The sequence below is a fragment of the Astyanax mexicanus genome, chromosome 24 (genome assembly GCF_023375975.1).
Source record: "Astyanax mexicanus isolate ESR-SI-001 chromosome 24, AstMex3_surface, whole genome shotgun sequence".
NCBI classification, from domain to species: domain Eukaryota; kingdom Metazoa; phylum Chordata; class Actinopteri; order Characiformes; family Acestrorhamphidae; genus Astyanax; species Astyanax mexicanus.
In genome coordinates this window covers 11,518,802-11,546,487 of record NC_064431.1, presented here as the reverse complement: position 1 = coordinate 11,546,487, position 27,686 = coordinate 11,518,802, and the positions used below count along the sequence as shown (strand labels likewise).

At 39.1% G+C, this 27,686-nt stretch overlaps 1 protein-coding gene across 3 annotated transcripts in view; it reads left to right on the top strand.

The window, feature by feature from the left end:
- The window catches only part of asic1b (acid-sensing (proton-gated) ion channel 1b), a 496,417-nt gene extending 470,927 nt beyond the window's left edge, over positions 1–25,490 (top strand). For all 3 annotated transcript variants that reach the window (XM_022682367.2, XM_022682368.2, XM_022682366.2), the window contains 2 exons: positions 21,183–21,284; positions 23,271–25,490. In XM_022682367.2, coding sequence (XP_022538088.1) covers positions 21,183–21,284; positions 23,271–23,366 — 198 coding nt within the window. In that variant the 3' untranslated portion in view covers positions 23,367–25,490. The remainder of the gene's footprint in view (positions 1–21,182; positions 21,285–23,270) is intronic.
- The last annotated feature ends 2,196 nt before the right edge of the window (positions 25,491–27,686 follow it).

The following is a 27,686-nucleotide window of genomic DNA, read 5'->3' as shown; positions in this document are numbered from 1 at the left end:
TCTCGGAACCGGCTGGTTCTGGTCTTCAAGCTTCTCAGCCTCCTTCCACTCGGCAGCTGTGAGAACAGGGAGTGGCTTGGATGGGACGGGTCCTTCATGATCCTTCTGGATTTCCCCAGCAGCAGTTGGTGTATAAATCCAAAAGGTTTGGGAGCTGAACCCCAGTGATATACTGCGCTGTACGCACTACCCTCTGCAGAGATTTCCTCTCAAGAGCAGTACAGTTTCCATACCAGGTGGTGATGCTGCCCGTCAGAATGCTTTCCACAGTCAGATCAATGAGTGTGCTCTCTCCTGGTTCCTGAAGTCCACGATCAGCTCCTTGGTCTTGCTGACGTTTAGAGAGAGGTTATTCTCCTGGCACCAGTTTTCCAGGATGTTAACCTCCTCTCTGTAGGCCGATTCTTCGCTATTGGAGATCAGGCCAACAATTGTTGTGTCGTCAGCAAATTTGATGATGACATTGGAGCTGTGTCTGGCTGTGCAGTCGTGGGTGTACAGGGAGTACAGGAGCGGGCTGAGCACACAGCCCTGAGGGGCTCCGATGTTGAGGGTCAGGGAGGAGGATGTGATGTTACCCATCCTAACCACCCGCTGTCGGTCCGACAGGATCCAGCTGCACAGTGTGCTGTTCTGTCCCAGATCCCGAAGCTTGACGTCGAGCCTCGAGGGAACGATGGTGTTGAATGCTGAACTGTAGTCCACAAACAGCATCCTCACATACGTGTCCTTCTTGTCCAGGTGGGAGAGGGGTAGTGTGCTGGGTCAGGGCGATTGCATTATCAGTAGATCTGTTCTGCCTGTATGCAAACTGCAGTGGGTCCAGGGTGGCAGGCAGTGCAGAACAGATGATATTCCTAACCAGCCTCTCAAAGCATTTGCTTATGATGGAGGTTAGGGCAACAGGTCGCCAGTCATTCAGACAGGTGGTGTGGGCAGTCTTTGGGACTGGCAAAATGGTGGCCAGTTTGAAGCACGCTGGCACAACTGAGAGGGAGAGTGATGTGTTATAAATGTCTATGTCAAATGTTCCCTTTAGATTATCTTCAACATTTCTTCACTGAGACCATTGTACTTCTCGCACTGAGACCATTAAAATAATACTCAACATGAACACTTTCACATTTTTATGAACAAGATACATTTCAGACCCAGCATTTACAAGATTATTCACCTCAGTAGACATTTTAAAGCAAGAGGTGTCAAAGGACCTTTGGCCAGGCTTCAGACATAATTTAATTAACAATTGATTAATGGTGCATTCAAGACAATGTCCAGGGTGAGGAGTGGAGGTGTGCAAAGACAATTAGGGTACCACATTGAATAGCCTTACAACTTTTATACTTTAAGTAGTTTTAAAAGCAGCACTTTTATACTTTTACTTAAGTAAAAAGTTTGAGTTGATACTTTAACATCTACAGAAGTATTTTTAAACCCCAGTATCTATACGTCTACTTAAGTAATAAATGTAATGAATGAATACTTTTGACACCCTTGTTACAGTCTGTTTGTTTGTATAAAAACATGTTCAATAGCATGAGTTCTGATACTACATTGTAAAACAAAAACAGGTTTAAACTCATTTAAATTGTCCACTTAATTGAACTTACTTAAAAACCTGAGTTGAAAGGCTGTCAAGTCTAGTTGAAATCACAAAATTTAATTTGATGAGATAATTTAAATAAAAAAAAAAATCTATAATTTTTTGCTCACATATTTGTCACATTGTAATAATGCTTTCAACCAACAATCCAACCAGGAGGCTAGCATATACCACTGCAGCCTCAACAAGCTGCTTATGGCCTCCTCTACTCTCTTATCTTTCTTTTTCTAGCTTTCTGTACACAAATCAGCCATAACATTAACACCACCTCCAACTCCTTGTTTCTGCATTCACTGCCGGTCTTCCACTGATCATATAGAAGCACTTTGTAGTTCTGTAATTACAGACTGTAGCCCTGTATCTATTTCTGTGTATACTTTATTATCAGGACCACCACACAGCAGCTATTATTGGGTGTTGTGTAATTATTAGTACTGCAGTGACACCAAAATGGTGGTGCTGGCATCAGCAGATCAGACACAGCAGTGCTGCTGGAGATTTTAAACACTTCAGAGTTGAAGTGTGAATGCCAAAGCATCTCAGGGCATCTCTCACAAAAAAACACTGTTGCCAGAATATTTGTAATAACTGCAACTGCAAAACCACACTAACCACAATCCTTGCAGGTTAGGTGGTTAATAAATGTAACAGTCGATGTTGTAACAAAAATGAAACTTGCTGTTTATTCCCAATTTGTGTTGAGGACTCTGTCCAAAGAAAACTTGGAGACTCTTAAAATGACCTGTATGAACAGAGATGTGTTTTGGCAATCAATAGTGGTTACCAAGGACACGTGTTAATGCCAGATATGAACAGGGCCATTGTTATTATCATCTTATTCAGCTCACGGTACAGAAGGCATAGCTAGCAGGATGTTGTTCGGCTGGCCATACTTAGACTCAACAGACCATTGCTTGTTTTTTATAATGCTTAGCTGTGTAAACATTTCAAATGCTGTCAGCTCTTCCACCCCAGACACTATCCAGCCCAAAGCTAAAAACCTGCATGTGCTGTCAGTGGCGGTAATACAGGAATGGCTTATAAAATGAAAACAGTGAATGGAGGTTTTTTTTTTTTTACAGCAGCAGGGGTGGATGTAGAGTGTCTCTGCAGCATTTGATTGATTGCAGGTCAGCTGCTCCCACTGTGGTACAATTACAACGAGGCTGCTGACCAGCTTTGAGCAATACTTATATATTATACATACTGTGAAATAGTATTTGTCCCCTTTACAGATGTCTTAGTTTTTTTGCTTTTTTTAATCATACTTTTTACTCATACTCATTTTTCCGATTAACAAGCACATTTTAATACCAGACAAACATAACCTGAGTAAATATAAAAAGCAGTTTTTAAATTACATGCATAACTATATTTCATTTATTAAGGGGAAAAAATATCCTATGTAAAAGTGTTTGTCCATAAACCTGGATATTAAAGGTCACCTTCCGTCGTTTTTTCTTTCATTTTAAAATGTCTAGTTGTGGTCTCTAGTATGAATGAATGACATGTGAGCCGTTTTTGTAAAAAAAAAGTGCTCAGGTGTCTCTGTATAGCTCTTTTTTAATGGACTGTTTTAGGGGTGTGTCCAAAATGACCGGATTCCAGCTTTGCTCATGAATATTCATACATGCAAACAGCATGCAAATATCTCTCCTCTGATTGGCTAGGAGCACTGCGACGCCCCTCCACCGCTCTGCCGCTCACTGCCTCCCACCTCCTAACTGATGAGCGGTGATGTTGCGTCGCTTCAGCTCCGCCTCTGGGAGTTTCTCGAGCCAAGGTGGGCTGGTCTGTGAGTTTCTGCCTACGTAGGCAGAAAGATAATTCAAAATTCACCCGTTTTTCGGAGGGGGGGAGGGGGGATTTCTTTGCTTAGCTCCTGCAGACAATGGGGGCTGCAAAACAGTTTAATGTGCAGGTGTACACATTCAACTCGGAGAGACCTACTGTATTCCACAAAAAAACAAGAAAAATCGGATTTTCGCGGAAGGTGACCTTTAAACTTGGTTGTTCCACCCTTGGCAGCAACAACTGCAATCAAGCTTTACTGATAACTGGCAATGAGTCTTTCACCTCTCTGTGGAGGAATTTTAGTCTACTCTTCTTTACAGAATTGTTTTAATTAAACCATATTGGAGCATTAAAGGCCTGTTTAAGATCATGCCACAGCATCTCAATCAGACTTTGACTAGGCCACTTCAAAACCTTCATTTTTTTTTCCTACAGTTTTCCTACACTTTTGATGTTGTTCTGGGTTGTTTTGGGACCTCCTGAATGAGTTGTCTATGCCCTTTTGCAGTCATTTTGATTGGCTAGTTAATCCTGGGAAGTTTACAAGTACTGAAGAGGGCAATTACTTTTGCCAGGCCTGCTTTTTATATTTACTCAGGTTATCATTGTCTGATATTAAAGTTTGTTTGATAATCTGTATGGGGTTAGTACTTTTTTACAGCACTGTATATACATACTGTACATGACACAATATTGTGCTCTATTATTAATGTTTCTCTTAAAATAAAGAAAACTGATGGGAAAGCATCACATATATCATAAATCACCTTTTAATATATTTAATATATTAATATATTAAATATATTACTGTAATTACTGGCTTGCCCTTAGATAGTGTATCTGAAACGGTGCAAATCAGTCATACAGAAGTACAGTAATTCAGTGTGTACTTTTGCTTCCCATTCATTCTTGGAATAAAAAACAGAAATGAATGAGGGTTCTTGTGAAAACCATTCATCTGATCAAAACTCTGTATACAAGCTTGCATTACACCATCAGACTGAACAATCTGAAGTTCAAAATTGTTGATATCTCCAAAACTGCGTAACTACACTGTAAAAAAACAAACATTTTTTTTACAGAAAATAACTGTAGAAAAGTTGTTTCTGTATTTTATGTAAAAAAGAATATACCTGAAAATGATAAATCTTCTGTAAAAGCACAGTCGAAATTGAACTCAACTGTTACATTTTTTTAAGGGACTTGAATGTTAATTTATGGGGTTCAGTGTAAAAAAACACACTCACTGATGTATAAACACAGTCTTTGGTGTAAAAATACAGTGCAGTGAAGTAGTTTTATATTTTTTACATTTTGCTGTAAATAAGAAGTAACACACATTTTAAAACCAAATGGAACACAGGTATAATCTTCAGTTTTACTGTTTAATTAAGTTTCAGAGCTGCTTTACCCTACATTATTATTTATTTAACACTGTTATGTTCACAAGCTTTTATTCCCCAGTTTTGGCTGGAGTGTATTGTGGCGGCGCAGGAGTGTATCAGTGTGTTTTTATTGGTGTTGTGGTCTCTTTTATAAAGGTACGCGTCTACTGGCACTTTTCTTCAACTCATGTCGCTGTGCAGGATCTCTTGGCTCACCGCGTGTGGGCGTGTCCGTGTGGGTGTGTCCGTGATGTTTTATATTTCAAATGAACCAACAGAAGAAGTCAATTATAAGTTTAATATTTTACATTTTAATCCACCTCACTGTAATCTGTAGTTCTATAAATCCATATTCGGTTATTTTTAGCTTCTCTTCAGTGGTTAAAAAAAGGCGGCTGCTCTGTGTGGGTGAAGCTCTTCTGTGTGTAGTGTCACAGCCTGTTGTTCCCTGTTTGGCTGAATGCAGCGTGGCCGCCAGATTCATTTGAACAAATTTGAGCTCTGTTGAACTTTTTTGCCGGAGAGCAGGGCTTTCCCTCCATTGAAATGAATGGGATGCAATGCATCTGTCTATGGGGCGTGGCTATTTTAATTAGATGTTCAGTTTAGAGCGCTCACCATAATGTAGTTTCATAGCAGTTTTATCCACCTGGCTAGATTTCAAACAATGCTTCTATAAATGATTTCACTCTCAGAGCTCTTGTCAGTGCTGTAAGTGAGTAGTAAACCTGTTAAACAAAAGTTTATCATTGCTTTTTCTTGATGATTTATACGATGTCAACCTTTAAATAACAGATATTATCTCCTTCTTCTTCCTCTCGTTATTCCCGCTTTAAGTCGCAGGGTCCGCATATCGACATGCCAGTCTCCACTTGGTGCGATCCATGGCGTCCTCAGGAGCAACATTTACGTTTTTCATGTCCTCCTTAATTCGGTCAAGCCACCGCTTCTTTGGCCGTCCTCGGGGCCTCCTCCCTCGTGGGCGCACCGCTGTCTTGGCCACCGAGTTCTCATCGCTTCGGGCAACATGTCCGTACCACCGCAGGCGTGCTTCTCGCATCTTGTCGGTAATCGGGGCCACACCCATTCGTCTTCGGACGTCCTCGTTCATGATGTGGTCATGCAGCGTCAGGCCGAGGCTCCACCGGAGCATCCTCATCTCCATGCCGTGCAGCGCTTGCTCGTGTCGTGCGGTTGAGGGCCAGCATTCGCAACCGTAGAGGGCGACAGGGCGTACGATGGTCTTGTATATCTTGCCCTTGAGGCATACTGGCATCTTGCGGTCGCAGAGTACGCCCGTCACTTGGCGCCACTTGGCCCAGGCCGCGCTGACTCGGGCACGGGCATCTGGGAGCGTGTCGCCATCGCTGCTAAGGATGGATCCGAGGTACTTGAACTGCATGGCCTTCTTGAGGGGCACGCCTTTGACGCTGATGGTTCCACCAGTTTGCTCGCCAAATTCCATGTATTCAGTCTTCGCGATGTTTAGGTGCATTCCATTCTCACTCAGCCGTGCGTCCCATTGTTGCACTTGGGCCTCCAGTTGTCCTCGGGCTTCGTCAGCTATATCCACGTCGTCGGCATACAGTAGCGTCCACGGGTGCGGGTGTTGGAGATCAGCAGTTACTGTGTCCATGCACAGGATGAACAGGAGCGGAGACAGGGCCGATCCTTGGTGCACTCCCACCGTGATTGGAAATGGTGGTGAGATTCCCACTGGGCTTCGGACGACGCTGCTGACGTCTTGGTAGAGTAGCCGGATCCACTGGACGTAGATCTCGGGTACTCCATGGGACCACAGGGCGTGCCAGATGAGGTCGTGAGGCACTCGGTCGAACGCCTTCTCCAGGTCCAGAAACGCCATGTGGATCGGCAGGTTCTTTTCTCGGTGGCGTTCAATAAGCAGCCTGGCTGCATGGATGGCGTCGGTTGTTCCATGGCCTTTGACGAATCCGCACTGGTTGGGTGTGATCTCGACTATCTTGCGAATCCGGGCATCAATGACTCGTTCGAAGATCTTCATGGCGTGGCACAAGAGGCGAATGGGTCGGTAGTTGGCGCATTCCAGGACGTCGCCCTTGCCCTTCCAGATGGGCACCGTGGTGCTGGTCAGCCAAGCCTAAGGGGCGGCTCCATCTTCGACGGTGCGGTTAAAAAGGCTGGCGAGCAGTGCAGCACCTTGGCGGCCCATAAGCTTCCATGCCTCCGCAGGGATATCGTCCGGTCCTGGGGCTTTTCCATTCTTCATCCTCTTTATGGCAATTTCGACTTCGGCAGTGCTAATCAGTGGGACGGGGCCAGAGACTGGATCAGCAGATTCGATTGGTGGGTGGGGAAATTCCTTGTTAGAGATCTTGGCGAAGTAGGTGCCCCATCGTTGCAAGATTTCTCGCGGCCCACCCTTCGAATGGTTCCAATTCGAAGTTGGGCTAACTTCTTTGGCCTGCCTCGCCCGTGGGCGGGGGACCCTCGCTTACTTTTCGTGCCGTTCAGGTGAGGACAGCACACGTCGCCTCCGGGGGACGCCCTAGTTGTTGCTACCAAATTTCGAGCTGGCATGTCCATTTTGGTGCGACCGACAATTCTCCAACCGATGCGTCACTCCATCTGATGTTGGAAGCCCTCACCGTTTGCCGAGACCCCAAGGGTCCCGTTACCAGCCGTCGCCACGAGGAGGAGGTGATGGGACTTTGACGGCCATAACAGATATTATATAAGGAGTATATTATACTTTTTGAATAATTAAAATCTGTTGAAAGAGAAAGATTTCATGTAATCATAGGACGTAAGTAAGTAAAATGACAGTAATAGTTGTTAATCATATATAAATATATATACACATATATAAACCACCATAATACTAATAATATTAACACAAATAACAATGCCCAACCATAATAATTGTTAACATGTTAAAAGAAAATATGTTGTTCTATACCATTAAAAAATAATTATAATTTTAATTTATTTTAAATTCAGATATGTTTAGCTGAAATAAATACTTTGAAATAGACAGAAAATTGTCACTGTTGCTTCTCTCACTAGGCATGGTCATCCTGTAAAGATGAGTGCAAGAGCACAGCGCCGAATGATCAATAAGGTGAGGAAGAATCCTAGAGTGTCAGCTGAAGACTTTTTGGTTGACAAATCTACAATAGGGAAAACATTAAACAAGAATGGAGTTCATGGGAGGTGTAGGTGCTGGTACCATAAAGCTCATTAAGTAATCATAAAATTACTTGCACCTTATAAATATTGTAGTTTTAATTAATATTAAACTACAATTGTTTTTATAAAGTTATTCATTGTTAAGCCACAACATCAAGATTTTAATCAATGATTAAAATTCTGACACTGCTGACTCAATCAGATTCTGAAGGCTAAGGGCCCTATTTTAACAATCTATAGTGTACTAGTTAATTGCGCTTTGCACAGCTAGATTTAGGGGCGTGTCCTGTGTATCGTGAGGGCGCGAAAAATACGCCTTGCGCAGCTCCAATGGCGCAAAGGGCGTGTTTTAATTCCCTTAATTATTCATGGGTGTGTTTTGGGCGTAACGTGAAATAAACCAATCAGTGTGTCTGTGCCCTCAGTGTGCCCTTTAAGACACAGCTGCGCGCTGACTTCTGTTCATTCCTATTTTAAGAGCGCATAGGAAACTGACTGCGTCACGCTGTGAAGATAAACCAGCAGCTCATATACGAGTAATGTTATTTTATTCTTTATTCTGTTTATTGTTTATGTAAAAACTGGGTTTGCAACACTGAAAAGCAAGCAATCGATTATTTACACTGGAGGGGGACGCTCATTTACAATGCCGCTGAGCATTTACAGTTTAAAAGGGATTAAAAATATAAAAAAAAAATAGAAATAAAAACTGACATTTACTATAGACGAATAAAATATATAAGTAAAAAAGGAAAAATAGGACATTTTAAAAAGATCATAAAAATTGACATAAAAAGTAAAGAATTTATATCTTATGAAGAAAATAATAATAGCAGTGAAAGTAAAGTTAAATGATAAGAGATTATCAAATTTATATCAATAAACTAAGAACATGGGAATCATGGGGAATATATATATATATTGAATATGATTTTATTAATCAAATAATATATAATATTTTTATTAATAAAATAATTAAAAGAATTAAAATGAATAAAAAAATAAATAATATAAAATATAAACTCATTAAAAAACTAATTTAAAACAATCACAGGCTTTCTGGCCAGAATAATAAAAGTTTCAGTTTCAAATCATGAAAACAGCTTACCACAACCTCAACCTATCCTTTATATTTGACAATATTTGATAATAGGTACTTACTTATTTTTATTTTACTAAACTGAGTTTATATTGTTTGTAGCCTCGCGCTGGATTCGGTTCTGCGCTGCAGAGAGAGAGAGAGAGAGAGAGAGAGAGGCGCAGCACATTTTACTCATAAAATGTGCTTACTCACTTGTCGACCTTATTTATTAAAACGTTTTTTTTTTTTTTTTTTAGAAGACAGAAGTTATTCTGCGTGCAATGCCGCGCGCGCTGTGCCAAGTTCCACTTTGCCTGCCTGCAACATTTCAGAGCGCTGGACGAGATTTGAATTAATGAATTACTATATTTAATATTTTGATAAATTTGCCCTGGTGATAAGTATGGAGGCGTATTGCTGCCACTTATGAGAAAAAAATTAATCTTCAACATGTCGTTATAACGAGAAACTATCTCGTTTTTATGAGTTATTATATCATTAAAACGACATACTATGTCGTAATTATGAGAAAGTATGTCGTTTTTATGAGTTATTATGTTGTTAAAACGACATACTATGTCGTAATTATGAAATAAACATCTCGTAATTATGAGAAAGTATCTTGTTTTTATGAGTTATTATATCATTAAAACGACATAGTATGTAGTAATTATAAGAAAGTATCTCGTTTTTACGAGTTATTATGTCATTAAAATGACATACTATGTTGTAATTATGAACATATAAACATCTCGTAATTATAAGAAGGTTTATGTGTGTGTACCACCGCACTACAGCGTTTCTCCGACTAAATGTCGCAGTTAATTGAATTAATACAATTCTACTTTACACCTGGCTTAAATCACAAGGAAATCTTAGTGTCACTGAGCGGCATTCATGGCATTTCCTTAAGCATTCGAACACTGTGAAGGATTCTGAAGTCTCAGCGTTTATACAGGCGTCAGACCATTTGGACATTGCTCTTTTCCTAACCGAGCATCTTGAACAACACGGAAAGCTTCATGGATACAAACTACAGCATCTTAAATGTCTACAAGCTGGGTATGTTGTCTCGCAAGACACAGTCAGACATTTATTAAAAGGTTTGGATTCAAGGGGAGTGGAGCTGAGACGCCGAAATCGCCTTTGTCGCAGGTTGTACAGGAATCCAGGTCCTAACTTTACATGGCATGTGGACTCCTATGGTAAACTGAAACCATACGGTATCTGCATCAACGGCGCTATCGATGGCTTTTCACGAATGGTCATCTGGCTCCATGCCTACAAAACTAACAGCAATCCGAAGGTAATTGCCAGTTACTTTATCAACGAAGTTGAACAGAGAATGGGAACCCCGACTAAAATTCGTACGGACTTAGGAACAGAGAACTGCACAATGGAACAAATGCAGAGGTTTCTTCGATATGAAGGTGAGGATCAACATGCAAGAGACTGTTACATTTATGGTTCCAGCAACCATAATCAGCGAATAGGAAGCTGGTGGGGATTCATGCGGGAACAGCACGCCCAAGACTGGATGAACCGTTTCCAGAAGCTGAAAGATTTGGACTGCTTTACTGGCGACTTCCTCGAAAACAGTTAATACTGTTTACTTGTCTTAATATCATCAAGGTGAGCATCTATTAAATGTTGTACTGTATGTGTATTTTTAAACTAATTTTTAAAAGCACACCTGAATGTTGTTTTTTATGTAGGAAGAGCTGCAGCAACTAGTGCACCTATGGAATACCCACAATATTCGACCCAGCAGAAATGCAGTGGCACCACATAGACGTCCGTTTATAATGTACACTCTACCGCAACTTTTTGGGGCAAGAGATTACCTGAAACGTGTCTCCCAAAAAGCTGTTGATGTTTGTAGAGAAGAATGCCAAGAGAGAGGTCCTTACCCATGTGATGAGACAGTCTTCATGTTGTCTTCCCATCTCATGGCAAAACACTATCTACACCCACCCACCACACCTGCTGAAGCAGGAACTGAACTGATTTTGTGCTCTAGTGCCATCCTAAGTATCCCACTGTATTATTAAAGGTACAGTGATTTTACTTTACTGTTAGTAGCAGCCAATTGAAATATTTGAACAAACATTAAAATTTCATCTGAAAATGTAACCTTCTTGTAAACCTAAACATCTGAGGTTTACAGTAACATAAGATATTCAAATAGCACAGTAAATTAATTTAATGTGTCATCAACAGTGACAAAACCATATATAGTTTCACTTTATGATTATCTAAACAATGTTTTGCAATGATGTAAATGTATTTATACATGATTTAATATACAGGGACATAATTATGAAAACAGTCTGTTTAATAAAATACATTTTTACATTCAACAAAAGGGCCTTCTTTAAAATGTTTTACCCTGCTCAGAAAGTGCCTATTAACTGCATTTGCATGGGAGAACTAACAGTGTGATTCACTGTTACAGGCCTTAGTCCTGTGTAATAAAACATATTCTCTAAGTGAACATCCCTGTCTTGCTTTGTCCTCATACATGAGTATAAAAGTTTAACAATAGGATCATAAACTACTATGACAACATTGCATAATTAAAAAAAAATGAAATATGAACAAAGGACAAAGAATCTATGTGCCTGATTTCTCAACATTAAAACACATTAACTTATCAATAAACATTTTTAAAACAGCCTCACACAACAGTCATATTCCCGGATTAGTTACAGGGCATAAATGTACAGGACCATTTGGTTTAAACAATGTCTATTGTGTAAACATTTGTACTGGATAGGATGCTCTCCATTTCCCCACGTAAATCAGGAAAGGAGTTGTATGTACAAGGCAGCTCCAAAACAGGACCACAGGTGTGTGTGACAAGTCGCCTTGATAGGCCATCCAACGTTGTGAATAGGATTTCAATCTTCTCAACACACAAAACATCCGATCCAGTCATAAATCTCAGCATCGTCCGAAGGCCCATACCATCCAATCCTCTAATCCAATCCTCTAATGTAAAAACGGAAATTTTGATTTTCAGCTTGAGTTGTAGGGGATGCATCAAGCAGCTTCAAAAGTTTTCTTGTTGTTGTTTTTTTTTTTTTTCATACATTTTTTCTATCTGCTGTGCACTGGTGAAGACTGCCCTGAATATATGTTGTGAGACATCCAACATGTTGTCCAGTGCGTATTTTGGTTGCTGGATTATCTGCTTGTGTTCAACCTGCAGCATAATTGATTTAAGGTTGTCTTGTGTGTAGACTGTTGTCACTCCCATGTGATCCATTAGATCCCTTAATTCATCTTTGTCGTCACCAATGAGATCTTCCTTTAGAGCTTTTAATAATAAATCTCGTACTGTGTGGCTCAGGTATAGAAGCAGGGATTCAAACAGCTGATCAGAGGAAACGGAATGCTCCCCAAAAACTAGTGCCACTGTAAATGCCTGTGCCAGACGTGTTGCGAAATATCCATGATCTTTAAACCCTTTGGCTAAGATCCTCCCTACAGATCTCCATTCCTCTTCCTGCCACTTTGGACTGAGAGATGGTCCCCTTATCTCTCCTCCCTCTGCTGAACTATCCAAAATTCAAACCAGAAGTATGAATAGACATCTCTGGATACACAATCTGCATCTGCTCCCTTTTCATCAATGAAACTGTAAGATAAAGAAAACTTGAGTATAGTTGGATCCTTGAATTGGCTGATCATCTCTTCTAGAAGGTTTGCTCTGTGGAGCTTTATTTCAACATTCACAACTTCATAGTCTGCAGTTGAGAGGACAGCAGTGTCAACTGAATGGTCCTTGGGTGGGTGTTCAGTCTCTTCAGAACTTGTCCAAGCTTGAATTATGCCATCTGTTGGCTGCAAGATGTGAGTAAGTATCACATCAGGATCTTTCTCTTCATTCATATCACCATGGTCATGCAACAGAGTGTCATCTAACTGACATGCAGATGGTTCACCAAGAAATGGACCAATTGTAACTTCAGATGAGTTGGACAAATAACTCAAGTCACTTGTTTCTACAAAACTTGATATGACAAAAATAGGTTCACTGCATTCTTCTTCTGCTGCCTTTACATCTGCCTGTTTGTCAGCCTTACTTACAATTTCGGATTCAGATTCATCTTCATCAATTAGACACCTTGTGTTGAGGTAGAATCTTAGAATGCCCATTTTTAATACAGAATAGAGCTCTCCAATAGTGACATCATCTTCAAGGTTACTTTCCTCTCCTTGAATGTCATTAGTAAAACTTTCCCATTCTCCTTTTTTGATCTTCCATTGGGGAAAAACAAATCCTTGGCGTGAAGTAGTAGGTCAGCTTTTTTGGCTTCCTTGGGCAAATCAAGAATTCTTGTTCCTCCACCAGAGCGTTTTCTCACTTGCTTCCCCTCATGAACCCATCCTATCTCAACCTTTCTGGTCTTTTTCACTGCTGATTTGTTGTTCCTCATATGCTTACAAATGTGTGTTGGCTCTACACTGTCTTCATTATCAGCCTCTTCATTTTCTTTGGTTCTTTTCCCAATTCCCATTTTCTGTCGAAGCTTTTCTAACAATAAAAGTCTGTTAACATTTGTTGCATCCTTTTTTGACTTTCCATGCTTGTCTTGTAGCAATCCTATCCCCATAGACAGAAATATACACTGCCAAGCTTTCATCATTCAGCTCTCCAATAATCGTTGCGTCTACCTGTAAAACAGAAATCCTTAAGTCAGTATTTTACCCTAAGGTATGGATTTGTTAGAAGGTAGTAATATGCAAAGTCTTTGACCAAACAACAAAAGTCTTCATTGTGTTATTACTGTTAACACCCTTATTTTTCATAAAGGTTTTGGTCAGTTTTATATTTATAAATGTTTTCCGTAATGGAATGTACATACTGAATTATGTATTTAGATAAATATTTAAATATTTAACAGTATATTAAATGTTGTATTTTGGTACTGATTTTACCAGTGTGCAAAATTCCTGCTAAAAAGAAAAATTCTGCTAGTTCTCTGCATATCTTCAAGAAGCAAATGAGACAAGAGTTTTTGAGTGGGTGTGAGAAACTTTGTTTGTATGTGAACCCTTTAATTATGCAAAAATTTTGTAAGTAGAATTTTCCTGCTTTTACCTTGGAAATGCACTGGTAATTTTCTATTTGTAGAAAACAACAACAAATTGTAATATTCTGTTAAAAATATATGACGATTGAATCCGTGTATCATTCATTCATTCGATATTCAATTGAGAATCAAAATCAGAAAAAAAAATAATTATTTCTTTTTTCGTTTTGGAATATAATACCAAAAAACAAATAACGGCTTGTATTTTCACCAGCGTCTTATTCGAATTACCATTCCACCTTAAATGCTTACTGCAGTAACACACAGACAGTCATCCTTCATCAGTAACATGTTTATTCCCTTTGTTCGTGACCGGAATTTATTGTAAGTTCCTTGGTCGAAAACCCGAACTAAAATACAGCAGAAACCCCTGTAGAGTTTAGATTCTCTGCCCAAGCCCGACACGATTACCGGGTCAGGCCGAGATTTTCCCTTTAGTTTCCTCGGCCTCAGGTGGGGCTCAAAAAAATGGTCCGTGGCGTAGGCGTCTGTTTTTTAATGCTTTTTTTATGTTTTGTTTTATATAGAATCACAATATAGCAAATAAACAAATCTAACTGTTTTTTTTATTTTCACAAGTTAGAATGTTATAATCACGCAGCTCTATAACTCTGTAGTTGTTCTTAATAAACATTTTTATTAAATAATAGGTACATGCTTCTTCATTGTGCTAATGTTAATTAACATTATTCTAAACAGATTTCGCTCATTTAAACAGCCGGAAAATGTTTTAAAAAGATCAGTTTTGATGCTATACTTACTAAAAAACTGTGGGCTTTAAATCGGGCTCGATTTAAATGATCTAATGAGCTTGTGAACCTTCTGCCCGAGCTCAACCCGAAATAGACTTAAAACTAAAAATATTATTTGAAAGGGAGAATGATAAAATGCACTTAAAACTAAAAATATTATTTGAAAGGGAGAATTATGAAATAGACTTGAAATGACATGTATTAATTGAAAGGGAGAATTATAAAATAAACTTAAAATGAAATATAATTATAAAATAGTAGGGGTGTAACAATACATCTTTTTAAAGCTTTTTAAAAACATTTTCGGGCTGTTTGAGCGAAATCTATTTAGAATTATGTTAATTAACACTGCAACACTAAAGAGGCATATACCTATAATTTAAGAACAGTGTTTATTAAGAACAGCTACACACAGCTCTGCAAGTCGCGTGCATAATGCGGACAAGTGGAGGAGCCCATGTGTGTGTGATTATTACATTCTTATTTGTGTAACTTTAAACAAAACAGTTTGATTTGTTTTTTTGCTATACTGTGAGTCTATATACAAATCAAAAATCATAGAGATTTCATTTACATATTTAGTTTGTTTGTTGGTTGAATACAGGACCTTGTGCAGCAATCTTCAGACATATAAAGAAGCTTTTCTTGTTTTCTTTCTTTTTCTAAAAGTTGGTTGTTGGTTACATGCATTTTAACTTGGCGACCTTCTCTTTGCAAGGCAGAGGTGTTTTGCCACTTGGTGTATAGTAGTTAATTGAAAAAGCATAACTGTTCATTACTTCATGCTTGTAATTATTATTTGATATACTGTACAAATGTATTTTTTTAAAAAGAGATTGTACCAGTAGATTTTCCATAACATTAACAGGAAAGTCATACAATCCTTAACCATATTTTTTAAATAAAGTACAGATGTCTTTCTTATTTCATATATTTTCATAATTTCCTCCTCTTTTTCAGTATGAAAATGAGGTTTATACTGTAGAAAAAATCTGTAAAAAGGAAAACGGGGCTGATACACACTCCCGCATACATACACACTAGACTAAGGTAATCTAGTTAGTTGCATCCCATTACTGCTAGCCTGGGGTGCGTTTCCCGTACAACGACGGAGCCTAGCATTGAACTAATGTGGAACATTAAACTAACTAACATCTGAAGTACGACCGTTTCCTGTAACCATCGTACTTTGTTGGTCCCACAGAAGTCTGAACTATGTTGGTTTGAACCAACGTGGTCTTAACTAAGGTGTTTCCAGACGTGTTCGGCCAGACTTTCCCAGCAGGAATCTTGCAAAACTCACAATTGTGCAACCCATCGAGATGTGATTCTCAACACCAGCGCCCATACGTGAAAACGTTTATTTATTTATTTATTATTTTTTATGGTAATTCTATTCTTTTTGGGTGCATTAAACAACCAGAAACCCCTTGCCATTATTTGTCTGAGTATTACAAATGCGTAAATGACAGTTGATAATAAAGAAAATAATAATAAGTGCCATGACATTTAAGCAATAAAAAAGGGTTATAATCACCCCTAATGACTCTAAACTGTCTCCTGATATTTTGATTCAGGCTTTCCAAATATCCTACCTAAAGCATTTTTAAATATGGGGCTTTTCTAGCAATTTTATATTTAAATATGCACTAGAGTAGTATGGTTTGACAGGGTAGGAAAACTCAGAACACCGGATTGAAGCCTAGTTCGAATCCCAGTCGTGGTTTTATTCTCTTAATATTTTTTTCATAATGGCAATTGATGTTCTTATTTTTAAAAATATCTATTAATGTAGCCTACATATTTCTACTTATTTCCTGTGATATATATTATTTAACAAATACTAATTGATAACATTTGTATAGGACTAGAAACACACACGTTGTAATGGGTAAATGATACATTTTCTTTATTCACACTGTTTGGCCCTGTTACCTCCAGAGGAGTAATTTGGTAATTCAAAACACCTGCTTATTACATGTCTCTATAATTTTCACTTTTATTTTAAGACACTTTTTACTTACTTTTTTCTACTGTATGGATACATTTGTTTCACTGGGTACAAACAATGCAAATATACCCTCAAAGGTCCTTAGGGTACAGGTGTTTACGTTAAAGCCATTTTAAAGTATCACCCCAGTGACAGTTTAATAGCCTTATTCAGAGAGTGCATATAGCACAGTGGGTTTAAAAAAAATACTTATTAACTATTTCATAAATGTTCACAGCACAAGTTATCTTTACTCAAGAGATACCTGCTTGAAAAATTGACATACCGTATTTTTCGGACTATAAGGCGCACTTAAAAACTTTTAATTTTCACAAAAATTGACAGTGCGTCTTATAATACGGTGCGCCTTTTGTATGGATTTTACTCGTCAGGTTGTAAGGAGCAGTAAACACACACTCCGTGCAGCGTTATACAGAGTTTCAGTGCTATACAGAGTCCAGAGCCGTGCAGCTCCGAGGCTGAGCAGCAATAGCATTAGCTAGATGCTAACCGCTAAGCTAGCTAGCTTATTCACTGAGATCAGTATTATCTAAATTTTACTCGTCAGGTTGTAAGGAGCAGTAAACACACACTCCGTGCAGCGTTATACAGAGTTTCAGTGCTATACAGAGTCCAGAGCCGTGCAGCTCCGAGGCTGGAGCAGCAAATAGCATTAGCTAGCTTATTCACTGTTCAGAGATCAGTATTATCTAAATTTTACCCGTCAGGTGTAAGGAGCAGTAAACACACACTCCGTGCATTTCATTAGCTAGATGCTAACCGCTTAGCTAGCTAGCTAGCTTTTTCACTGTTCAGAGATCAGTATTTTCTAAATTTAGCACTTTTAATACTGCTGGAGCAGTATTATTAGAGTTAGATGCTAATCGCTAAGCGTTCACCGTTCAGAGGTGAGTTATCGGCCTGTAAGTCTGTGCTGCTTTGCCTGGCTAGCATTAGCTAGATGCTAAGCGCTAACTCTCTCAGAGGTGAGTTTTATCAGCCTGTAATCTGCTTGTTTACCGTGTTAAAACAAGCTACGGGGGACGAATCGCTAGCTAATATCTCACTGTCTTACCAGAACACGCAGGATTACTCAGTGTAACGCTGTCGTTTAAGTTTGGGTTAACTTTACTAGTTTAGGTGACTAGCTAGCGTGCTAGCGGATAGCTATGCTAACGCTGGTGCAGCAAGCCTTAGTGGACATCTGGAAATCTAAGCTTACTGTAAATAAACTGAAGCACGTTACTCACCCAAATAAACAGTTTTCAGGAGAGGAATCTGTGTAGATTAATATCCAGCACTCGTTTGACTTTGAAAGAGCTAGATTCGTATACTGAGACGCTCCACCGGCAAGCGACCACCCCCGGTGGGGGAAGGGAAACATGGCGCCACCCCTGTTCACTTTGATATAGGCACCCTTTCTAGTGTCACTTAACGCGCCTTATAATGCGATGCGCCCTATGTATGGAAAAATAGCAGAAAATAGGCGTTCTTTGATAGTGCGTCTTATAATACGGTGCGCCTTATAGTCCGAAAAATACGGTACATCTTTCCAAGACTGTAAAATACATTTTAGCTAAAGAGCACTTCAATGCACTTTTTTCACTACACTGACTTCATGTTTGCCAAATAAAGCTAAATGTTAAAGACATACATTAAAAATGGGCAATTAACTTACATTTTCAAAATATATTTGAGTACTGAATTTTATTATTTTCTTTGGGCGCACATGGGTAAAAGTGAAGTGGCTCAATAAATGTAATAAACACAAACAAAAAAAAAAATTAGGTACACTTGACATCTTAAATCCTCGTGCAGTAATATTAATGTGATTTATCAGCTTTTTGAATCCTACCGTCCATCGTCTGCACTAATCACCAGGAACTAAGCTCCTAACGACAGGTCTAGAGCTGTAGTTGGAAGGACGCAGCTGAACCACGGTAGTTGCGAAGGTTCGCTGGAACTACGGTTTTGGGAAACACCTGAGCAGCTTAACTAAGGTTCGCACTATGCAAGTTACTAACGTGGTTACCTCCATAGTTCCAACTACGCTTTTGGGAAACACCTGCGTCGCAGCTGCATCGTCCAGACTATGTAAGTTGCTAACGTAGTTAGTTTGGGAAACGTACCCCTGACCGTCCTCAGAACCTCAGCTAACCGCCGTCTTTCCACTGCCCAAACTAACATTGTCTTGCCTCATTTTCAAAATGTTTTCCTCTGGTACTCCACACTTTTTCAGGAAAGTCCCAAGGTTAGCCCCTTCTCTGTCTGCCATTGCTGTGTCTGACCTGAACAATGAAGTATATGTTAGCTGAATTGCAGGTGCTCCTACTGTTGCTAACTTGACACAAACGGCCCACATGCGGCAGTATTAGAAATGCAGAGAAAGAAGCTCAACTCACTGCCACGTCGCCATGCTGTGCTCAAGTTATGCAGCGTTAAAAAGTAAACCTCTGTATAAAGCCTAAGACTTTCTCATACTTACGAGATGTTAATTCCATAATTACGGCATAGTATGTCGTTTTAGAATGTCGTGTGCGCTTTCTCGACGCGCTAGAAGGAGGGGAGTGCACAGGGGAAGATTGCACGTTCCTTTGTTAATCTACAGCTGTATAAATAGTCAGAGGGGTGCATGGCTTTATCCACAACACGTGGGTGAATAAGAACAATAGCCAAGCCCTCGGAGAGAGATTCAAACGAACAAAAATGGTGCGGAATGTCCACGCATAGCACTATACAGCTCTGATTAAAAAGGCGCTCGCAATTTCGTTATTATCTAATGGGTTGATCTAAAATAAGCCTCCCTGGGGTTAGTACTATTTTAGATCAAATATCACAGACCTAACTGGAAACTGAGTAGCATTTAGCCAGGTTTGTAAAATAGAGCGATAAGGAGAGAGAAGGGGAGAGAGAGAAAGATCGCAAGCAGTAAACTCTTGTACTCACGCAGGGCCTGCCCACAAAGGAGAGAAAGAGAGAGTAAAAGGGGGAATCAGGGCGCTACACTAGTTCTTTCTTCTAGCAAGCAAACAAATTCAATCACACAGTTTAACATATTTTACATAAAAGCACAGCATCTAAAGAATGGAATAAACCTAATACTGCCCAGATGTACAGTCTTACTTTGAGATCAGTGTTGGCACAGTGGATGCACGGAGTGCAACTTAAGGAAGTGCAACTTTTGCGAGCACGTAATCCGGAAAGTTCCATCTCAGCACATTTCCTTGTGGTTCCAGGCGTGCAGTTTGTGGTCTGAGGTCCAGCAGTGCGGTCGTTCGTAGGTTCTTCCTGGGGAGGCTTCTGGACGACTCAGAAGAGAAACTTCACGGAGGTCCGGCCGTTGGCGAGGTTTTTGGGACCAACTGTTGATTTCAGTTGATTGAACTTGCTAGCTTAGAATTAATGTAAAAAAGCGTGTAGAACAACGGATTGAACGGATTGCTGTCATCAACGGAAAAATTAATTCCCAAGTTTACCAAGACATTTTGCAGGAAAACTTAAGACCATCTGTCCACCAATTAAGCTTAACACAAGATGGATGATGCAACAGGACAGCGACTCAAAACATAGAAGTAAATCAACAACCGAATGACTTCAACAGAAAAAAAATACGCCTTCTGGAGAGTCCTGACCTCAACACAATTAAGATGCTGTGGCATCATGACCTTAAGAGAGCGATTCACACCAGATATCACAAGAATATTGCTGAACTGAAACAGTTTTGTAAAGAGGATTCCTCCTGACTGTTGTGTAGGTCTGATCTGCAATTACAGAAAACGTTTGGTTGAGGTTTTTGCTGCCAAAGGAGAATCAACCAGTTATTAAATCCAAAGCTTCACATACTTTTTCCACTCTGCACTGTGAATGTTAACATGCTGTCTTCAATAAAACCATGCAAACATATATTTTTTTGTTTGGTATTGGTTTAAGCAGACTGTGTTTGTCTAGATCAGAACACATTTAATGACTTATGCAGAAATCCAAGTAATCCCAAAGGGTTCACATATTTTTCCCGCAACTGTATATATATATATATATATATATATATATATATTCTACTCTAAGGTACAAAAAGACATATTTGATGCTTTAGGTGGACCGCTTCAGGGCTAAATGTGCTAAATAATCCCAGGCTAATCCATGCTAATGCTAGTTTATCAAGTCTGACCTGCTCTGTTGCAGTCTAATGCAGAGTAATGCATGCAGAGTGAAAACTGGTGCTGGCAGAGCTCCAGAGCCTGTATTTAGCATAGTGCTGCGTCTTGAAGTCTGTGTGTGTGTGTGTGTGTGTGTGTGTGTGTGTTTTGCAGGTGATCAAGTATAAGCTGTGTCGCTGCGCAAAGAAGAGCCACAAGCGCAGCAACAACAATGACCGGGGAGCCGTGCTGAGTCTGGACGATGTGAAGCGTCACGTCAGTAACTATCACATCACTATCACATAGTGCTTAAGATGGGGAGGGGAAGGGGGGGTGTAGATGAAGATTGGGTGAAGATACAGGGGGTACAGCGCCCTCCATAATTAATGGCAACCCTGAGGTGTTCTGAAGTGTTCTTTGACTTCTAATAAATATATATTTTTAATAGTAATGACCCTTCAGCTTTCGGGCAGACAAGGCTTTCGGGCAGACAAAGACTGTACATCTGGGCAGTATTAGATTTATTCCATTATTTAGATGCTGTGCTTTTATGTAAAATATATGTTAAACTGTGTGATTGATTTTTTGTTTGCTTGTCTGCCCGACAAGGCCACCAGATTCTGATTCAAAATGTCCTGATATTTCAAAGAGTTCATGATTCCATGTTTTCTTACAAGGTTCTTTGGAGGAGAAACAGGCCCACAGCATCACCAATCCTCCCCCATACTTAACAGTGAACATGAGGCGTTTTCTGCATACTCATCCTTAGTGTTATGCCACACACACTTTGTCAATGTTCCAGATGTTGGAAACTTTATTGTCTGATTTATGAAGTTCGACACATCTTCCTCACGCGAATAGTGAGTTCTCTTGTCTTTCCCATGTTAAGAGTAAATATGAGAAATAGGCCTCTGTGCAACGCCACATTTATTCCCCAGGGAAGGTTCCTAGATACTTTGATCCACCTTATAAACTACAGCAGAAATGACATAAATGGTTTAAATTCGTTTCCAAGAAATTGTTAAGGGTACCAGTAATTGTGGAACATGTAATTTTATGAAAAATAATTATTTCTTATTAAGGATTTTTTTTATTCACTTGAAGGTTGCTTTTAAAAAAAAAATTTAAGAGTGAGATTATGCTTTAAATTTATTTTAAGGGTTTTAACACATTTAACTAGGGGTGCCATTAATTATGGAGGATGCTGTATCACTTTATTTGAATGGTCCATTATGAAAGTCTTATACTCCAGCTAACATTCAACTGCCATTCAACAATTAAATTAATATGTGATATCTATTAAATACAACTGAACTCTCAACTGAAATGATCCTGAACCTATGCTAACCTTTACCCTAAACTCAAGGTAACCCTAAAACCTTACCCTAACATTAAAGTCTGTGTTAGTTATTGGTTTAGCTAAGGGATAGGGTTAGGTTTAGGTATTAATTACATTCACTAGAGAATCGCTTAAATTCAACTAAGAAATTTAGGAGACATTTAGTAAGTTAGTTGAGCATCTACAAGGCATCAACAATATACCTTCCAAGTGTTTCCGGAGTCTGGAGTCTTGTGTTCTCATGTTTTTTTTGTTATATATTAGTTTGTATAACAATTAATAATAGTTTATTTAAGTATAGAGTGCTCTTCGATTTGAGTTAATGAACAGATATTCAGCCAATATGTTTTTGATTTATAGCAGTGGTGTTAGGAGGCTAGATTTGGAAAAGAGTTATATTAGATAGAAAATAGTTGCTTTAGTTTTATCATTTGATTTTAATTACTTTCAATAAAGCTTGGATGGGTTGGAAAATGGTCAGGATAACAAGATATTTACAGGACATTTACGGGATATTAAAAGTTAAGAAACGTAAGCAGAGTTATGGAAAACTATAGAGTAGTACCCTGTTAAAAGCAGATCTGTTTAGGCTTCTGCTAGTTTTTCCCAGATTAACCAAAGCCAGTTTTGATTTCTAGTTCAGGCATAACTGCATGTGGGTATTGGAATGGTTTGTGCAGTAAAATTCGTCTCTTCTTCTTCTCTCTCCCTTTTCTTTACATTTTTTACTCTTTATCTACATGATTTCTTCTCTTTCATCCACAAAATTCCCTGTATTTTTCACCAACCGCATCGGTCCTCCAAACATATTGGTCCTCTCACCATTTTGCTTTCTTCACCATGTCCTTCCTTCTTCTCTGTTGCTCCTCCCACCCTGTTGGTCTTCCCACTCTGTGTTTTTTTTCCTTTTCCGACTTTTCCAGACTCCCTGTGAAAACCTTCGGACACCCTCCACATATCCTGCCAACATTCTACCTCACCATCCAGGGCAGGGCAATTTTGAGGACTTTACCTGCTGAGCCCATCACAGGAGGAGATGTACAACCAAAGTTGACCGTGCAAAACTCCGCCTTTACCCGGACATCATGAAATTTCTTTAATTTAAAAAAAAAAATTGATATTGTTGTTGCTCTTTGTTTTGTTTCCTGCCTGGATGATTCATGGTGGGAAAACTGCCATGTTGATTATCCAAATGGACCACAAAAGTGATGCTATCTACGAACAAAGGATTTCTTGGAAGACTGCCTCAAACGGAACACTCCTTCCTAGCAAAGCCTTCGCATCAAATTCTATGTGACTTATACTTCAAAACTGGCATACAGTGGAAAGGTCTCTAGTGGGTGGAGCCTCCCCGACACCTATCCTGTACATAGCATTGGCTCTACACTGTCTTAAATTGAGTGGCTTAACTAGATTGTTAGAAATAATATAGTGCTTATTTCCACTGTACATGTAGCAGCATTCGTGACCACTGGTGGGCGCCATCCAAACTCATACATGTCTCATAAAAGAATGTAATCTTCCCGAACATCTTGCAACACCAAACCAGTTGGGATTAGCTGTTCAGGGAAGGGAGGAACCATGGTTGGACCATCCAGGTCTCATCTCGTGACTGCATGCTTGTGCTTGTTCTCCTGTGCATGATTTCAGTTATTTATTTTAAGCTCATTCTTATTATTGCCAAGTTTGCCTCAATTATATAAAGGTATCGATGGATGACATGGCCCTCTCTAATTGTGTGTGTGGTGTGTCTGAGTACATGAATATTTGGGTGCCTTAAACCCTAAAAAGTAAGTGTGACTGGTTGAGAGTGGTATGAGAGTATGTGAGTGTGTGAGTGTGTGTGAGTATGTGAGTGTGTGTGTGTGTATTATTCCTCAACTAATTATTTTAATATGTGTATGATGATATATGAATTCCTATGTAAGTCTGTGTATGTGTGTGTGAGAGAGAGGTTTACAGCTTACCCAGCAGGCACCAGACATCAGTGCAACATCAGACTTTGAATTTTAGTTGAAAATGAACGTTAGGGAGATTGACGGATCTAAAGCTCCAGTGTTGAACAGACATTGAATTTCAGTTAAAATATAAAAATCGAAGCAAAACTCAACATTAGAAAGATTCTAAATTTAGTTGGAAAAAACACCAACCAAAAAAAAACACAACATTGAGTTGACATCAATCTCTTATCATTAGACAGATGTTGAATTTTGGCTAGAGGTCAAAATTCAACATTGAGTTCACATCAAACTGCAGTGCTAGACAAATGTTGAATTTTGGTTTGAGATTTAAAACCTCATATCTTTAAAAAAAAAACAATATAAGGTGGACATTAAGCTTCAAGGTTACACAGATGTTGAATTTAGTTCAGAAATCAAAGTCTCGTGTATTTAAAAAATATATATATGGTTGACATCAAGCTCAAAGGTTAGACAAATCTTGAATTTTGGGTTAAAAAAAATGGTTTGATACCAAAGCCTAATGTGGTACAGACACTGATTTTTGCTTGGAGATCAAAGTCACATTCCCTTAAAACCAGCATTTGATCGACATCAAGCTCCAAGAGATGTTTAGCGAGATGTTTAGTTGGTTGGTTCCTTAACGCCATGTCGTGGCACCAACAACATTAGAATTTCACATTGTATAACATAATGAATTTGAGCAGCTTTTTGTGTATAGCTTACTAAATCTAAACTAATTTTTGTGCTAATTTATGTCAATATGAAATTGGTATGTGATGTTTGGAAGTTGGACGTTTTTGGTTACTTTTGTTCACAAATAACCTACATTTAATCAGATAACAGCATCTTTCAGTGTTGGTGTCTAGCTGGGTATTAACTGAATGGATTATCCTCTCCATTTAAATTATGCGGCATAGTTATTATTATTTTCTGTCGCAAATGTCATATCAAAGCACAAGACCACCATTATCTAAAGGGTGATGTAAAAAAAAGGCAGAATACTATCATTACTGAGACTATTACTGTCATGATAATCCGATCTATTATTACTCTATTAATCTGATGTTTTGTTTTTCTACTGCAGAAAGAAGAGTATACATATTGCCTGATAGTCCAGTCTTTACAGATAATAGACTGTTCTATTTATTTATGATGGTATAATAAATATTATTGAGAATTTTAGACGTGTTCTTTCATATATGTTCTTTCTATCATATCCTCAAGACACCCACAACGACTCCAGAAAATTACTTTGGACACACGCACCTCAGCGAGTTCTCAAGCTTACACGCCACACAAGGTATTTCTCACGCTTGCCAATCCATCAGCTGTATATATAATGTACTCTCGTTGAGCCAGTCAGAATATAGATCGCTCTGTTGTTAGGCAGACATAGTCAAAGAGGGTGGAGTTTCAGCCACAGTGTCAGGCGCAAAGAACTGTTAGATTCGAAAGTTCTGAAACACAGGTCGGTGAACAACGGCAAACCCCCCCACCCCCACCCCCCCGTAAAACAACTGCAGAACTGCACGCACATGACAAAAGGATGGATAGATAGGCAGCATCCCACAAGATTCAGCAGTAAAGATCTTCTGGAGTACCTGTCTCTGACTGCCTGCGCGCTAGATGTCGAAAGTAAATTGAAATTACAATATTGACATTGGATGTCCAGCGGAGAAATAAAATGACATTCTCTAAAAAAAAACACATGATCACATTATCTAGAGCTGGGTTCACGATTTGCAGTCCCCTCAAGTCACAACAGAATGGCTTAATCATGTAAAATATTGGCGTTTAGAATGAGTGATGGCTTTGTTATTTCTGGCTGGCATTTTTTGGGATTAGAAAGGCACTGAGGTCACTTCGGTAAGCAACTCTGGGAGAGACGCCAGAAACTGCAGCCAGCCTGGGCCTGATCCCTCAGCGCATTCTGATTAAACAGCCAAACACTGTGTAATACAGGCAAACTCATTAAAGTATAGGTAAGCACAGTGTAATACACAGGGTAATACACAAACACAGGGTAATACAGGGTAAGGTACTACAGGTAAACACTGTGTAATACAGGCAAGCATAGGGTACTACAGGCAAACAGTGTAATACAGCTAAACTCAGTGTAATACTGGAAAACACATGGTAATAAAGGCAACAGGGTAATAGAGGAAAACACAGGGTAATACAGGCAAATACAGGGTAGTATAGGCAAACACAGTGTAATACATGCAAACTCGGGGTAATACAGCCAAACACATTGTAATACAGGCAAACACTTTGTAGTACAGGCAAACACATTGTAATACAGCCAAACACAGGGTAATACAGACAAACACATGGTAATAATGGCAAACAGAGTAATACAGCAAAACAAAGGGTAGTACAGCCAAACAAAGTGAAATACAGACAAACACAGAGTAAAATAGGCAAACACAGCTTAATAAAGGCAAGCATAGGGTAATAAGGCAACTACAGGATAATAAATGTGACCACAGAGTAATACAGCCAAACACAGTGAAATACAGGCATACACAGGGCAATACATGCAGACACAGGGTAATAATGGCAAACATAGAGTAATACAGCAAAACACAGGTTAATACAGACAAACACAGGTTAATACAGACAAACAGGTTAATACAGACAAACACAGGTTAATACAGACAAACACAGGATAATACAGGCAAACACAGCGTAACAATGGCAAACATAGAGTAATACAGCAAAACACAGGGTAATACAGCCAAACACGGGGTAAAATAGGCAAACACAGGTTAATAAAGGCAACCATAGGATAATAAGGCAAATACAGGGTAATAATGGTAAACATAGAGTAATACAGCAAAACACAGGGTAATACAGCCAAACGCAGGGTAAAACAGGCTACACATTGTATTACAGGCAAACACTGTGTAATACAGGTAAACCCAGGGTAATACAGCCAAACACAGTGAAAAACAGGCATATACAGAGTAATACAGGCAAACACATAGTAATACAGGCAAACACAGTGTAATACAGCCAAACATAAGGTAATATAGGCAAACATTAGGTAATATAAGCAAACATAAGGTAATATAGGCAAACGTGGTGTAATAAAGGCAAACAGCCAAACAAAGGGTAATACAACCAAGCATAGGGTAATACAGACAAAGACAAACACAGGGTAATACAGCTAAACACAAGGTAATAAAGGCAACCACAGGGTAATACAGGAAAACACATTAGAGTAACTGTGTAATACTGGCAAACAAGGTGTAATACAGCCAAACACAGGATAATACAGGCAAAGACAGGTTAATACAGGAAAACACAGGTTAACACAAGCAAACAGAAAGGGCCCTATTTAAGTGATCTATAGTGGTTAGTTGTGCTTTGCACAGA